The sequence below is a fragment of the Thunnus albacares genome, chromosome 13 (genome assembly GCF_914725855.1).
Source record: "Thunnus albacares chromosome 13, fThuAlb1.1, whole genome shotgun sequence".
NCBI lineage: Eukaryota > Metazoa > Chordata > Actinopteri > Scombriformes > Scombridae > Thunnus > Thunnus albacares.
Window position 1 is genome coordinate 4740457 of NC_058118.1, and position 16068 is coordinate 4756524.

A 16068-nucleotide genomic window follows, 5' to 3' on the forward strand; every position below is an offset into this window, starting at 1 on the left:
TTCAGTTGGCTCAGCAGCACACAATCCATGCTCACTGGTCAGACTGAATCTGAGCTACAGAGGTATATTAGAGTATATTTAAGGATATACAGTGTCCTACAACAGTGACTCCAAAACCTTTTTGGATTGTGACCACTGAAACTGAAGCAACATCTTCAGTGTGACCATTCCTCTCCTACTGTATAAGTCTTCCACTTCTAACCACCAATTCTTTAGTGTTATTTGAACATTTTAGAGTCCTGGAGAGTAAAATAATCAGGAGGATAACCGAAAAAAAAAGATTTTGGTGCCTATATATGATTTCCATATCTATTCCCTATATTACTTTTATGACATAGAAGAAAAGGAGACTGAAACAATTTAGAGGACCGTGCTGTATCCAGTCCAGCTTGATGACAAGGAAATACCATACTCCATTTACAGTTTATGGGTGAAATAAATATGCTAAAATGGGTTGTAAAAGGTTAAAGTTTAGCAGCCTACAATTTCAATATTCATGCATGTGTAAGTGAACATGCAGTGCAAAAAAAATCTAAAAATTTAATCAATTAAAAAGGATATTTCTACAGCTGAAATACACCCGGCACAGACTCATCTCCATCACTGCATGTATATTGAGTTTTGCCAAGTGATAATGCAGTTGGTTATGCAGAGTTTGGAAGCGCAGGCTATATTAATTTTTATTTGGTATTTATTTTAATCATTTTTAAACAGTTTGTACTTGTTTTTAGACAGTTTTATGAAGGTTTTACTGGTTGGAGGGCCATGTAGCCACGTGTGGAGAAAAAAAACAGCCACGCAAAAATAGAGATGAGCCCACAGGTGCATGCAGCTTCCATGGTTGCAACTTCAGTTGATTATAATGGACACACTCTGCTGCAGCCATGCCGTGACAGACATGTCATGCCGCATCTGTGCCCAGTGTATTTTGGCCGTAAGACTGGCTAACAATATACATATATGAAATGTTCGTCATGGTGACTATTTCAAACACTTGCATGTTTATTGCTATATATGTACAAACAAGGGTTTGTTGGTTAGAAGTGATTATTTCATCATGTTTCAAAAATAGGCCACTGATCAGAGAACAGTCATGTAAGAATGAAATTTAAGGAGGATTTAATTATAAAACATTTACAGATGTTGGAGAACAAAGGAAGTTTAATCTGGTCCTTTTTGAATATCGTCACCTTCCTAAAATAATGGCCCAAGTAATTTTTTCAGATTTCTCAGAAAACACAAAAAAATCATCATGGTGTGCATGCACCCCTAGGGGTGCACAAGCTGCCTCTAGACACTACACAACAGGCATACTATAATACCAGTCAAATGATGTTATGATTACTAACATTATGTTCAAGTGAGATTTTTATTAAACAAAAACACAAAAGTAAAGAGGATCCTTTGTAATTTTTTAGTTATACACATAATTTCTAGCTGTTAGATTACAATACAGTATTTAAATCTTTCTTAATTAGATCAGGTGATGTGGAAAAAAATGAGACAAAAACTGCAGCTGAAATATTGTTTAAAATGTAGAAAAGAGTTAACAGAAAGCCTATCACTTGTAACAGCCACAGCCTTTCCACTTTTCACTGCTAAATACTAGCTTCATGGACTGAGCTATTTTGCTGACTAAAATGCTGACTAAAAAGACTGATTAAAAAGACTAAATAACTATGCAATATGAGGATTTAGTCACACTCTTGACATAGGCCATTATATTACAGGGGTAGAATCACATGATCTGTTCAACTGAGGATGTAGGCGATTTTACCATCATGAGGAGATGATTTAGGCAAAAAAAATCATTTTTGTCAAAAAATGACTTGGGCCATTATTTTAGAAAGATGACGATATTGAATTTGGATTAAATAACGTCTCAATAAAAATATATGGCTTAGTATAAACACAGTTAATCAACAAAAATATAGCCTCTGTGCCATCATTTGCATCATGGTGCTGCTTCTGCGTCTTTACTGCAGAACTCTCAGACAATTTCAGAAACTGTTTTCAACTGTTCTGTTTTCAATACATACACATATCCATAATTGTATCAAAGTTTCCACCCAGCAGATATATACTTTAATCAGGCAGTGAACAATGCATTTGCATGTTCTGCAGGGTCTCCTCTGCTGACAAGTCTCAACTCTACTTGAGTACATCAGTCTTTGGTCTGTCCTCAGTCCTTCTTTCCACCTTTCTCCAAACTTCAGAAACCATGGCAGTGAAGTCAGGCTTCAAGGTGCTGTGCAGATTTGTCCTAAAACTCATCAACATCTGTAGACGTCTTGGTCTGCTGTCCTTACACAATGGTGAGATGTCTGTGTTTCTTGAGGCCTGATTCATTTGGAATGTTGTAGGCATTATTGTAGCTATTTCCTGCCTGGTTACTGTTCACAATATCAGGCATCTAAAAATCAAAAGCAACACAAATTTCTGATTAATAATTCTCAAAAATAGCTGAGATCTGCAGTTAAAACACTGTAGACTCATATTTTACCAGCCTTTCCCTCCCTGTTATTCTAAAACAAAACTTACCACAGTTACATAAACAATGCAACACTGCTCAACTGAAAAGACAGTCCGCTTGGAATTATTATGTGTATTACTGTGGACTTGAATAATATACTTCTTTATTTTTATTCATTACTCAAATTAATTGAATGGTCGAGCAATGAATTATCCATATGTACCATGCCTGATAAATGCAGCCCACTCTCTAAAAAAGAAAACATCAGTATTGGATGAATTTGGAAACCCAGGACGATAAATGACACGTAAAATGATTAGTGTCTTTATAATTAAAGATGATAAATTCACATGGCTGGTTATTTTTTCGTTTCATTTGTAAGAGCCATGCCAAGTGATTTATATAAATCACCACTTCTCAGGCATGTAGAAACATATCAGCTTAGAGGAATGATGACATTTTGATTTATACTTGCATGTTTGACTTTAAGGGTGCATACTGTATGCCAACTGTGTGTTCTAAGCTTCATTTACTGGGGATTACATATGGAATTTGACAGTATAGGCACAGCAGTGTGGGACAGTGCAGGCAATACATCATGGGTTCTCCATTATAGTGCATGGTAGATGATTGGTGCGCAAACAGAGAAACAATTTACAGGTGAACTTTCCAACTCTTTTTGTCTTTGGTACCAATATCCACAGTACCCAGATGATGAATTGCAATGATTTTGGTAATCCCCTGACTTTTCCTGTTACCAGCAGGTTTGAATTTATCAAGTAAAATGTCTCAATAATTATTGGATGGATTGCCATGAAATGTCGTTGACACATTTATGTCCCTTCAGGATGATTTGCAATCACTTTGGTGATCTCCTGACTTTTCATCCAGTGCCATCATCAGGTTGAAATTTTAATTTGTTCATTACTTTGACTTATTTGCAAATAAATCTGTAAATCTAATGACATTCCCACCAGCCTCAGCTGTACTTCTCTTCACTTTACTGTACTGTTCTGTACTTTACTGCTTGGTGGTCATGAGATTATGATAGCATGCTAAATTAAGATGGTTACCTTGGTAAACATTATACCTGCTATACATCAGCATTGTCATTGTGAGCATGTTAGCACACTGACTTTAGTATTTAACTCAAAGTACCTCTGTGCCGAGTACAGCCTCACAGAGCCCCTATCATAGTTGCAGACGTACTAAAGACAAAATGTCCAAAATTATACCAAAGTAGCCAAAAAAAGGCACCGAAGAAGACAGTTGTGACATACTGTATCTCCCCACCATTGTCCTGTCCTCAAAATGCCATGTCTCACAAAGGTGCCTTTCTCCTCAACCCCGATGACCTAAAAGGATCTCTGCACACTACTGCATGCAAACATTTTCTACTGATTATCATTGCGTACTACTGAACAACTTCACAACCTACCTCTAAACTACTGGGGAGATAGAGTTCACTGGGAGCGATACCTGTGAACAAAGAAGAGATAGAAGAAAGAAGTTTGACTTCATTGTGTCACAAGTGGATAATGATAATGATACCAAGAGAGTGACATTTTGTCAAAGATTTTGATGAAAAATGATGTGTTTGTGTACGTGCTCTCATCGGTCTTACTTGTTCTTGTTACTTGATTGTCTTTTACATATCCTGCGTTCACTTGACCTTGTTGCTGTCCAGTGGGATTGACACCACTTAACTGACTCTGTGTCCTCACTCTCCTGCTACACACAAACATGTAAGACAGCACAGCAGTTTACTGTATGTACAAACATGTAGAAGTACAAAAGTACAAAATATTTATAGTTTTGATAGAATATTACCTCATTTCATCTTGGTAGTTGGCTTCTGAAATGGATTGAACGATAATAAGTTGGTTAGTACATAAGTAATATAACACTTGCTATATAATGTAAATGTGACATTAATATTAGTTTGCTAGGACCCTTCACTCTTTTGTCAGGACAGACTATAAATTAATCTACAAAGCCATTACCGTTACAAAAAGCAACTGTGAGTTAAGCTGCTCTGAAACTCTCAAAGCTGTTTCAGTTTGCAAAAGTATATCATGTTGAAGAAAGAAGCAATGGGTTTTTCTGCTTCTTGTCATCTGTTTGAAAAGTCTCCTCCTCTTGATTTGTTATTTTCCAGCACATCCTGCCCTCAGACAAAGGTTACTAGCCTAACATTTGTGATTTTGGACATACAGTATGGTGTAAGTTGTGTTAGAATTAGTATAATGAGGGCCTTACGTTTTTCCTTCCTGCGTTTGCAGCAGAAGATGATTCCGATTATGAGCAAAACCAGCAGAGCAAAACCTCCAATGGAGCAAACCACAGCTATCAGCACCGTCCAGTCAGGAGGCTTGGGCACTGTTTTAGGAGGAAAGACCAGAGAAAAGAGCAGAAGACCCAAAAACCCCAAAAATTATGATTGTAAAATGCTTCTCTGACCCACCATAACCCATTGCACACACATTAGAATTCTCTTTCCCCTGCAAATTGCATATTGCTGCAGGGTTTTTTTCCTCCTGCTAGACAGTACATTATGTTATCCATATGTGTGCACCTCCTGGTTGAAACCTTACACTCAGGGTATTGCTGTTAATGTGATTGCCATACAGCGCATGTTGAATGGGTTTTTTTATTCAATTAAAACTTGATTTTATCAGATTATTCTCCAATCACCCAGGTCATATGTTAATATCATGTGTAGTGAAGGGCTGTTAGTAGAATCCCAGACATTTTTAAGACTTTGCAATTGACAAAAGTACATTAATGCAGTAACCTGACACACGAGATGGTTTGTTACACAGAACAAATACCTGGTAGGTGATTGGATGAACCATCTGTCTATCACCCTCTATCACTGTCTTACGTTGCGAGGCAGCTGGATTCACATGATATCATGATCTTGTGAATCCAGCTGCCTCGCGGTAATTAATGCAGTAGAAAAAAAGAAATCACATCATCCTAGATCAGTCCAATCAGTCATGTGTCTCATGCCATGTACTGTACAGAAAAATGTTGTGGAAGACCTTACCAACCACCAGGTAGACAAAGCTGGATTTTGGATGATGTAGTTCTGACACAATTGCCTGACACTCCACTGTGGTGTTGCTGACCGCCTGGAACTTCAGGACACTGGTGGTATGTCCATCCTCATGGGTGGTGTTGTACAGGCTGCTGTTCACAGTTTGATTATTTCGGATCCAGCTGACAGTAGGTTTGGGGTACCAACCAGTCATTACACACTCAAACTCTACCTGCTGGCCTTGTTCCACTGTTACATTCCCTTCCTTGATGTTGATTTCACCACTCACTGAGAGACAGGGGTAGACGAGGGGTTAATCAGCATTATACACCATGTTTCTAGGATTTTGACTCAGTGGTCAGCTTAGCCATAGAGTGATGAGTGATTGCTGAAAAAAACAACCTAAAAGTTTAAATCTATTTTGCAAAGACTAGCAGTTTAAAGTATACATCTTGATGTGACATTCTATATTTTTTTATTGTTAGCAAATCCCATGAAAAGACCAGAACCAACAATGATTGATCTAATAACAAGTATTGTATGTGTGTCAAAGCCTGATATATCTTATTCCTCTGTGCCGTAGAGCTCCAGAGCATTGTTGTCCAAAAACTACTGAAAACATAATGATTATCCACATGGTTGCACTGGATGACATGATCCAAAATGGTCATTGTAGTCAATCCCACATGCCATAAATACTCACTACAGCACCACATCCACACTGAAAACAGTTCCCAACAAACGTACCATACTCTTGTTTGAGTAACCTCAGCTAAAAAAAAGTGCCAAGATGTTCATTTAGCTTTTTTTTTTTAAAAATGAAAGTATATATTTTTGGTATTAAAGTCTTCAATATGAACCAATCGGCTTAGAGCTGGGTGGCACAGACAGGCTGAGGTAGACTAAAGTATTCCAAGATGGACTAATACATTGTTGGTTTTGCTCTTTTCATGGGATTTGCTGACAACAAGAAAAATAAAGGATTTATCCTTTAATACAGTTCAGTCAAAAACATGTCAAATTGACTATTTATGGCAAATGATTATGTGATTAGATTTGGCAGAAAAGGCTCTGCTCTCAGAGGGAGCTCTCAAACAATCTGAGTAGCAGTGAAGATTTGACTCAAAGACTGAAACCCCTTTTAGACAAACACATACACTATATACAGGTGCAGTAACAAGTTAGCAATACTGAAAACATATCACATGAGGAGATTAGGTTGAAGGAGCTGTAGCAGCAAGCGGCATTGGCATGAAGGTATCAGCTGAGTATTGAGTGAAAAGTATTAGGTCCTTAAAGGACGCCATGTGCACCTGCATGAATATGATTGGACATTAGTCATCACCTGGTATCCAATCAGCTGGAGAATCAGCCAATGTGAAAGCATAAATAAAGCAACTGATGCCAATCAGCAAAGGATAGAGCAACTTCAGTGCTGAGTGAAGTTCATGGAATACTGAACTATCACAGAACTCCATGAAGAGTGAAAAATGCAAAACTAAATATGACTGTGCAGCATGCATGGCTGCTGCATGGCTAATGATAATGCATTTTTACATTTTATAAATTGTATGCTAGAATTGGTTTATGTAATGTCAGCATTCCTGACATTAAGTAAACCAGTGGTCCAATCTCATAAAACCTGTATTCTTTTCATATGAAACCTTCTTTCATTTGCTGTTAAACAGCGTTTGCTCACTGTCAGTGTCCCTCATTAACATCCCCTTGCAGAAAAGCAATCAGAGTACTCAACTGGCAGGTCTATTAAGTGGATTTATTAGCTTTGGCTGCCGGTTTTGCTACATGCATGGAGAATATGTCTGTAATGATGGAGGTCCTAATCAGCAGCATGAGATAGAGATCCAACACTCTGACAATCAATTATGTACATGGTACAAAGGAGACATGCACAGAGTACTGTTGTTTACTTCATACTGCTGTGTAAGGGTTTAGTTTGAGGCTGGTTAATTGTAAAACTGCCTCATAGAGACAAGTCATTTTTGGGGATGAACTGAGTGTTTCTAATTACTAATCCAGCTAGAGGCCAGAGGCTAGAGGTCAGAGATGAGCTGTCACAGGGAAATGTCCCTTCTGGTGAAAACACCAACACGTTTCTCAGGATTGTTTTAGGGGGAGAAACTCTAAAACATTTGTGTCAGAGAGTTTCTCTCAGGACACAGCAGTCAAATCTCTATTTCTGAACATCTGATGTCAAAACATGTCCCACTTCTACAACATTTATAAGCCAGTGTTTGCAAAACAATATGCATCCCTGCAGTGATATATTACATATTCATGACACCACAAGATGCGGTTAACTGCTGGGTCCAGCAACACATTTACATATCCATGATCATATCTGTGATGATTGATTCTTGATACTATTCAAATGTTCTTTTAAAAGCAGTCTCATCACAGGAGAAGGGGCTCCTTGAGGATTTTCAAGATTTTAGTCAGTGACAGATCGGTTTATAACGTTGAACACACTGACATATAGTACAGTATGTGTTATTGTATAGTATTGTTGTATATATTGTCTTATTGTATTGTATGATATTGTGCTCTTTTATTGTACTGAAAATATTTTATCTTGTGTATGTGCTTGGGCCTTTTGGCTAACTCTGGCATATTTTCAGAAGTGTGAGAAGAGAAGACATTGTCCCTGTAAAATAAATGACTAAACTAAACTAAACTAAACTAAACTAAACTAAACTAAACTAAACTAAACTAAACTAAACTAAACTAAACTAAACTAAACTAAATAGTGGACCCACTGCTGTTTCCTTTGCTTTCTCCAAAAGTTAACTCATTTGAATATACAAAACAGAAAGATGACGCAATGTTAGTTTCTTAGTTGGTCTGTCGGTCACATTATGGGTGAGATTTGGAGTTAGGAGTGTTATAACAAATGCTCATAAAATAGTTTTTAGACTTGTTTTTAAATATTTCTTGATGATTTTTTCAAAAACGGCATGTGCAGTAATTTGGAGGTTTTTCAGTCACACATTAGTGATAATTATCAGACCTTTAAAGGCTGACTCATACTTATTTCTGTGGCTGCCGTTATAATAATGAAATAGTTTAAAAAGTTTTTCCCATGTTGTATTTGTTTTATTTTGTTCCCCTCTTTGAATTCCAGTTCTGTGATACAGCCTCTAAAAGTTTTATTAGCCTGCCCTCACCCTCCAAGGAAACTACTTTCCCCTTTATAGAGAAAATTACAGTACAGTTACTCTCTCTCTCCCTGAACAAAAAGTCGTTATACTCCGACAATCTGAACACACACATAAGCTGGAAGTTCTCCACGCACCCACACAAAAGTTGCCCCCATAAAGTGTTCCCCCTCATATTTCCACAGCTTGTTTCAGTATGGATGAAAATCACTGCAGGTTGACTGAAATAAACTAAGTTTCTCCATGTGACACAGCTCTCCTTTGAAGGTGATGGGGAGATAATGAGCCCTAACTGGCCATCTAGCATTGTGCTATGAAGAGTGGATGGCAGACAAGTAAGTGTGTATGATCATGTGTGTATGTGCAAGCACATTTAAAATACTGTCAGACACTGAGTTTGGTGTGAAAGTTGTAGGGGAGAGTGGGGTAAGATGACCCTGTGGGTAAGTTGACCCACCCCCTGTATCTAGACAACTATGCACCTGTTTTGTCATGTGATCATAAATTGAGGACACACGCATCATGTCTATGTCACTGTACATGAGAGATGTGGGAAGGTTGTTTGTTTGTTTTTACACAGAAACCACTTTTTTGCTGGTCAAAGTAAATTTTCTTCATGTAAGGTACAATGACAGTTTTGTCAAAGCAAATTTATCCAAGTCAAACACTATGTATTATACATGTTGGTGATTTTCTAACAAGTGAACCATGTGAATCATTTAGTTTAAGATTAGATTGAATTGCTAAACTAGGCCTTTTTTTTCAAAATGGTGGCTATGGGGCAAAGTGAGCCAGTGGTTCAACTTAAACTTAAACATTGTAGAAAAGCTATCATGCCAAGAACCTACCCTTGAAGAGATGGAGAGAGCAGCCAATGATGTCAAGAATGGAAAATCCATAAGATCAGTGGCAAAAGACAGAAGTATTGACAGGTCATTAAAACAGAGGTAAAGGAAGTAAAAACAGAGGACGTAGAGAAGGAGATTGCAGACCATATCAAGAAGCTGGCTGACCAGTTCCATGTTTTTACTCCAAAGAAATTATGTGAACTGTCATTGAATTGGCAGAAAGAAACAACATTCCTGTCCCCAACAACTGGAAAGAGAAGGGTTTAGCAGGTAGGGTGTGCCAGAAATTACATGACTCATTGGGTCAGCATAGATAACTTATCTTGTGTAGTTTAATACAGCACCATGACAGAGTAAATTATAGCCTACTTTTCTAGGTCCAGATTGGTTCAAGAATTTTATGGCACACCACAGTCTCTCATGTCATATGCCTGAGGCAACTTCTTTGGGCTTCAGCCTTCAAGGTGGCTGGCACCACATTTGCATTCAAGGAAAATGATGAGGCATTTTTCCCACTGAGTGATGAGTTGAAGAAGCTACCTCAACCTCTAAAGGCTGGAGTAACTGCAAGGAGGGAGCAACAATTCATATTTCCTTGCAAGCTTGATGGATGGTATGCTGAATGGTCATTTTTGATTGTTCAATGGTCTTAAAAAGTCAGATGGTCAGTTTACCCTCAGATGGCTTTACTTACCCACTCACTCAGATCAACTTACACCTAACCTGGGGCATGTTGAGTCACAGGAACACTTTTTTTGAGAAGTCATACTTTCAATGAGCCATTCTTACAATTTCATTTCAAGAGACATCCTGAAATAGAGGTGGATGTTTTCATTCTACTTCTGTCTCATTTTTCGTTGCCTAGAGAACAACATACATAAAAATTGGCTCATCTTACCCCACTCTCCCCTACCAGCTATCAAGGCCACCAGCCTCTTTTTTTCATGTTTTTTTTTTTTTTTATGATTCTTTGAAAATATTAAATTCCTGCTGTTGAGCAAAATGTTACCACAGAGAGCTCAGTGTCAGTCTCATTGTCATCTGATGTTCTCGCCATAGGCTGCTGAGCAAACACATGAATGGGGCTCACTACTGCCCCCCAGAGTACAGCCCAGTCACTACACCTCCCCCACAACTATACAGAGAGCTATTTGATGAGCACATGAATAGGATGGTTTCTGGGTTGGGCAGTATACATACAGCTTAGCATCACTGAGCTGCTGAAAAGAACCTCCTTTTCGATGCTTTTGCATCTACAGAGAGGTCAACACAGTTACAAAACAACCTGTCTCTCAAAATACTACACACCACCCTGCCCAAAGTCATTTAACAAAATATAAATACAGCCTGATGAATGTTAATGACCCTACCTTGTACGTAAAGATGTGCAGTCCTCGGAACAGGCGCCCCCTGCAAAAAGCAGACGACTGGCCCATGCTGATTGTGGTTGGTGTTATGGATAGTGAACTCCACACAGCTTCTGTTTCTGGAGCAGAATTTGGCCGAATAGTTTTTTGATGACAATATCTCGCCGGTAGCAGGGACAGTGAGGGCTAGACGGTTTTGGACGTGGAACGTCATGAACGTCCAACTTCTCTGCACTGTGGCGGTGAATCGGGCATCAGATCCTTGTAGCACTGTGATATTCAGAGGCTCCAACTGGAACTTGTCTGACAGCACTGAACAAAATCCTAAATGCACAGGGATACAAAAGTTTTACTGACTGGGAGAAAAGAAAATACAGTACATATACAGTAGCCTATATATGGCCTATATATATTGTCATGCTGTAATTATACAGTTGGTCATAAATAGACTATAATGTATAGCATGTATAATTTTTTTAATGGTTTACTGTTGAATATTACATGTTTATTAGGTTTCTCAAAACATACAGATCAATAACTGTTTTAAAATGTTCAACTCATGATTATTAATGCCTCTTGTGTTTTTTGTAAGTGGTGGAATAGACTGAAGAAATAATGAAACTGGGTCACATAAACTGTATTTGTTGGAATAATTGGTTGGTTGTGTGATATTTTTATTTTTTTTTTTTTTATTGTTAGTCACAAAATATAAGCAATATACTCTGTGCTCACTTTAGGCTCAGTGAATTTGTAATGAGTCGACATTCTGAGATTTTATACACTAAATATACATACAGTATATATATATATAATTGCTGTTGACTTTCAGTAGGCTACTGAAGATTTTTGTGAGATAGGCAACATATTTCAGGTATTCACATCACTGCAAAAGTGAAGCCACAACATAATCAATAAAATAGAAGTAGACGGGGTTTTTTTTAATGTGTTAAGTGTCATTGATTTACATCTGTTAGTCAACTTTGGCTGAACTTTTCTACTTGATTCAGCACAATAAGAAGGTCTGCAGCAATCTTTGTTCAAATCAGTGCTCAAGACATGTTTGAGTTTGCTCAAGGTACGTAAACGTTACAAAGGACATTGGTTTGTTTGTAACAAGACTGAAACTCAAACAGAGCATTAATCTGGACTGATCCTTCACATGTTGAACATTAAAGTTCAGGAAGAGTTTGTGAATGTTTCCCTGGATGGTTTGTTACTATTGTTGCATCCTATAAGAGTAAGCAAAAAGACATTTGTGGCAAATGCTCTTCTCATTCAGTCAGTTACTAGTGTCTGGAATGAGCAAGCCTGTTTACATTTTGATGAGAGTGACTGATTAGATTTGCAACAGTTTCTTTTGGTTCAGCTTTTTTTCTTCCAGACAGCACCAAGGGTAACAATTAACAAGTGTAATAGTACAAAAACTTGTTAGACCTGCTGTTGTATTTCAGAGAGTGTTACTCATGTACTCTCCGTGATAATGAAGAACATCACCCTGTGGTACTGACTTCATTTGTAAAGTAATACTCCATTTAAAAATCTGTTCAGATGTCATATTAGTAGTGGTCGACAGAAAAGTCAAAAAACTGAAAAGTCAGCTAATACTGCTGTATTCACAGTTAGATTCACTTGTAGTTGTTGGTTCAGTTGATTCATATGCTTTATTTAATTTCACTAGAGGGTTCATTAACATTTAATCCACCATTTAAAAGTCCCTCTCAGGACTTTTAAAACTGCTGTTATTACAGCTTCACAAAGGTAGTATATTATGTAGGCTGTCATGTAATTTTCATAAACACTGTGTAAACATTAAGCTACAATTCACTAAACATTTGGACTAAATTGCAGGATCCAGACAAATATAACTCTTCTGCACACTTAACTTTATCTAGCATCCTGTTATTTATCTAAATATCATCCAATCTGCAGGTTTATACACTTTATATAATTATTTATAAAAAATAAATACTGACCTCCAATTGCACACAGTAATAAACAGATGTGGAAGCGGTTGGCCATGTTTTCAGGAAACAGTCGTGCTAGTGTTGTTATCCTGAAAGATGAGGAAAGGAGGATTTAAATTAAAAGAGGCTCTTATGCATTTGGTCAGTGTTAAAAACAAAAATTACATATTTGTAAGCTCATATCTTGATTTGAATGAACTTGTCCATGTCAAAGCAGGAAGAAGAAGAATCAGTTAGCCTTTGATTTTGGCTGTAATGTCTGTGAAAGTGACAAATCATTCTGGGTGATTTTACAGGTACACCGATACCTTCCCAAAACAAATTTAAGCTCCGGTGGGAACGTAAGCCACAAATAAATGACATAAGACCAAAAACTCAGCCTGTATTTCTTTGTGAACGAAGCAAAGGACATCAAGAAAATAGATTTTGATTGGAAATTGTTTGGAGTTATTTACTTTTCTAGAGAAAAAAATCCAAGACATTCTTTCTTGTTTGAAATTATGTTTAGATTAAATATACAACATTGTTTTACATTTATGTACTCAAACAACAGGATTGCAACTGATCATTCCATCATTCATTCACACGAAATACATTGAGTTAAGTCTCTACTACACCATTTTTATGCCTTCTGTTTCTGTTGCTTCGTCACTACAGACCCAAGCTGTTTTTACGTGCTATCTTTTCGCTTTCATAGCCTTTCCATACCGTGCAGGCGTTGATATCAAAACACACAACTTTTATAAAATAATTCCAGTGGATCAAAATCTCTGCAGTCATCACTAAGTATTCCTCAGAAGTAACAGCATCTCCAGTTATACAAACTTACTGTGTGATGGCTCCCGCTGTGGTGCGTAGAAAGGATCAAAGCTTCATTTCCTGAAACAGCAGGTGAGCAGCAGAACTCCACCTGTGGCTCTGAAACTCTCACAGGGAGCAAAGTTCAGGTCTGGTCATTGAAACCCAACCCTTATATCCTCACACTACCTGTCAGTTAATGCTCGGCTGTGGGTGTGAGGCTGACGTTTTCAGAACAGACAGGTGAGGCGGACTGTCTTATCAGAAGACTAATGCTGGTATATCATTTAAGAGTCAGTCAGCTTAAGCCTGTTTTTATTGCCTGATCTTTTGTGTCTTTTATTCTTTGGGGGGTGTTTTTTCCAACACTTCATTCCTCAATGATCTTCGATCTTATCTTAGATCTCATCTAATATCATATGAACCTGTTCTATAAATAGTCCAATGCTGGTGCTGCTGTTGAAACAAGAACAACTAATTGATGAGATAAAAGACAAACAAACAGCAAACAAGAACTGACTGAGGATTCTCTGTTGAAATGTATTTGTTTTTGGCCCTGAATCAGCATCTTATTATGAGAGACATGCTATATGAACACATTATTTTCTGCCAAAGTTAGAACAGTTTTGGTTGTTTCACATGAGAGATTTCAGTATTTGTGTTTTTGTTTGTGTTCCTCTCACTGGTTTGAAGTAGGCGAGGCTCAGTTAGAAGAAAGTGATGTCACGTACTTACATGCACCAATCAGGATTTAACAACATCTGAATCATGTTTATGACAGTTGTGGGGTTGTTTGGTTACTGTCAATCAGTATCAGAATCAGCTTTATTGTCAAGTAGGTAATCAGACTACATATGAGGAAGTTGACTTGTTGTTGTTATGGTTCATAGCAGTCAAAAAAATACACACAAGAAATATACACAAAAATAACAGCTCCTAAGTAAAATCAAAGAGGAATTTACAATAGAGGAAAAATGTAAGATATGAAATATAAAATAAAAACTAAAAATATAAAACATATTCTAGTGAGAGGAGCAGCTATAGATTGAAATATTAAATATTAAATAGAGGAGAATGGGATGAATGTACAGGGTATTGACCAGGAGTAAACAGTGTACGCAGTATGTATAATTTATAATAAGTAATACAGTTGCGTTGATGAAAATCAGATCAAACCCCTCATGTTCTGTTTTGATGTAGCAGATAAGTTTTTGAGAGTAAAACTCTTAATGAATAAAACGATACAAATAAAGGTTATCTTTAAACTGTGATTGTTGCTTGATCATGAATATTTAATGTTATATAGGATCACTTAAAGGTACCCTGTGGAGTTGTGGAGTTGTTGGTTTTTTTACCACTAGTTGCACTGTGGAACATGGTTTCACAAGTCTGTCTCCATTTTTGTTTGTACTGTGCACATGAACAAGCATACAGGCATCACAATATACACTGTTGCCAATCATTTCACGTTATTCCACTAATCAACAGCAAGTGGCAGTAATGTGCGAAGAAGTGTAGCAATGCTCCCACAAAGACAGTGAAGAAGATGACTGCTAGCAAGTAAACATGGATGTAAACAATGCAATTTAAAAAAAAAAAAAAAAAACTGGCTTTGCAAACATTTTATGAGAAAGAAAATACATCCAATGTGTTTGTTGGGCCTTAAAGATATATAAAATGTGCTTTGGATAAGAAACACTGAATGTAAACAGAACTTTTGTATGTTCACAAGAAAACTTCACAGGGTACCTTTAAGATTTGGAGCCTAGTTTTCAGGGGCTTTAAAGTCCTGTGATGCCTCATGAGTGAATTAGCCACTTGCTAGTTATTTGAAACTGAGTGAGTGATAACAGTTTCCTTGTCCTTCATTACAGTGTAGTTATCACTGTTGTCTCCAAAAGCCAAACTTTTGGGAGCCTGTCAGTAATGGTCTTGTTTCAACTTGATGACACAAACACTTCTAGACATTATGGAAAGAGAAGATTCACTCAACCTGTAGAGGAGTATGTAATCCTTCAACTCATCTGAAAGCATGAAAATCACCCACTGCTAAACATAACTGTTCCTCACACAACAGAGTACTTTTAATTTAGATACCTGTATACATTTTACTGGTAATACCTGAGTACAATTTTTTTTGCAAACTTGTAATGAAGGATTTGTTGACTGTGGTATTTCACTGGTGTCACAGACACGTCAGTGAACTGGGATCATGTTAAAGGAGCTGTAGACAATGACTTAAGCTCCGTAGAAAAAGTAGATAAGCTCCCGGCCTATGAGCTACCCAGACTCAAATCAGGCTTATTTATAGTCTCAGTTTAAACAAGGGGGTGAGGTTACTTTTTTTAGACATAATCACTATAATGATTAGGAAGACAGCAAGCATCTTCCTCACAGTGATCTGA

General features: G+C 37.3%; 1 protein-coding gene across 1 annotated transcript; it reads right to left on the bottom strand.

Moving 5' to 3' along the window:
- Positions 1-1102: 1102 nt before the first annotated feature.
- igsf5a (immunoglobulin superfamily, member 5a) lies at positions 1103-13776 on the bottom strand. Its single transcript, XM_044370873.1, has 9 exons — positions 13695-13776; positions 12875-12954; positions 10905-11225; positions 5523-5801; positions 4733-4852; positions 4304-4328; positions 4098-4204; positions 3912-3952; positions 1103-2413 (listed from the first exon to the last, which is right to left on the bottom strand). Exons 2-9 carry the CDS (start codon positions 12918-12920, stop codon positions 2306-2308), a joined length of 1047 nt encoding a protein of 348 aa, XP_044226808.1. The 5' UTR covers positions 12921-12954; positions 13695-13776; the 3' UTR covers positions 1103-2305.
- Between the last annotated feature and the right edge of the window lie 2292 nt (positions 13777-16068).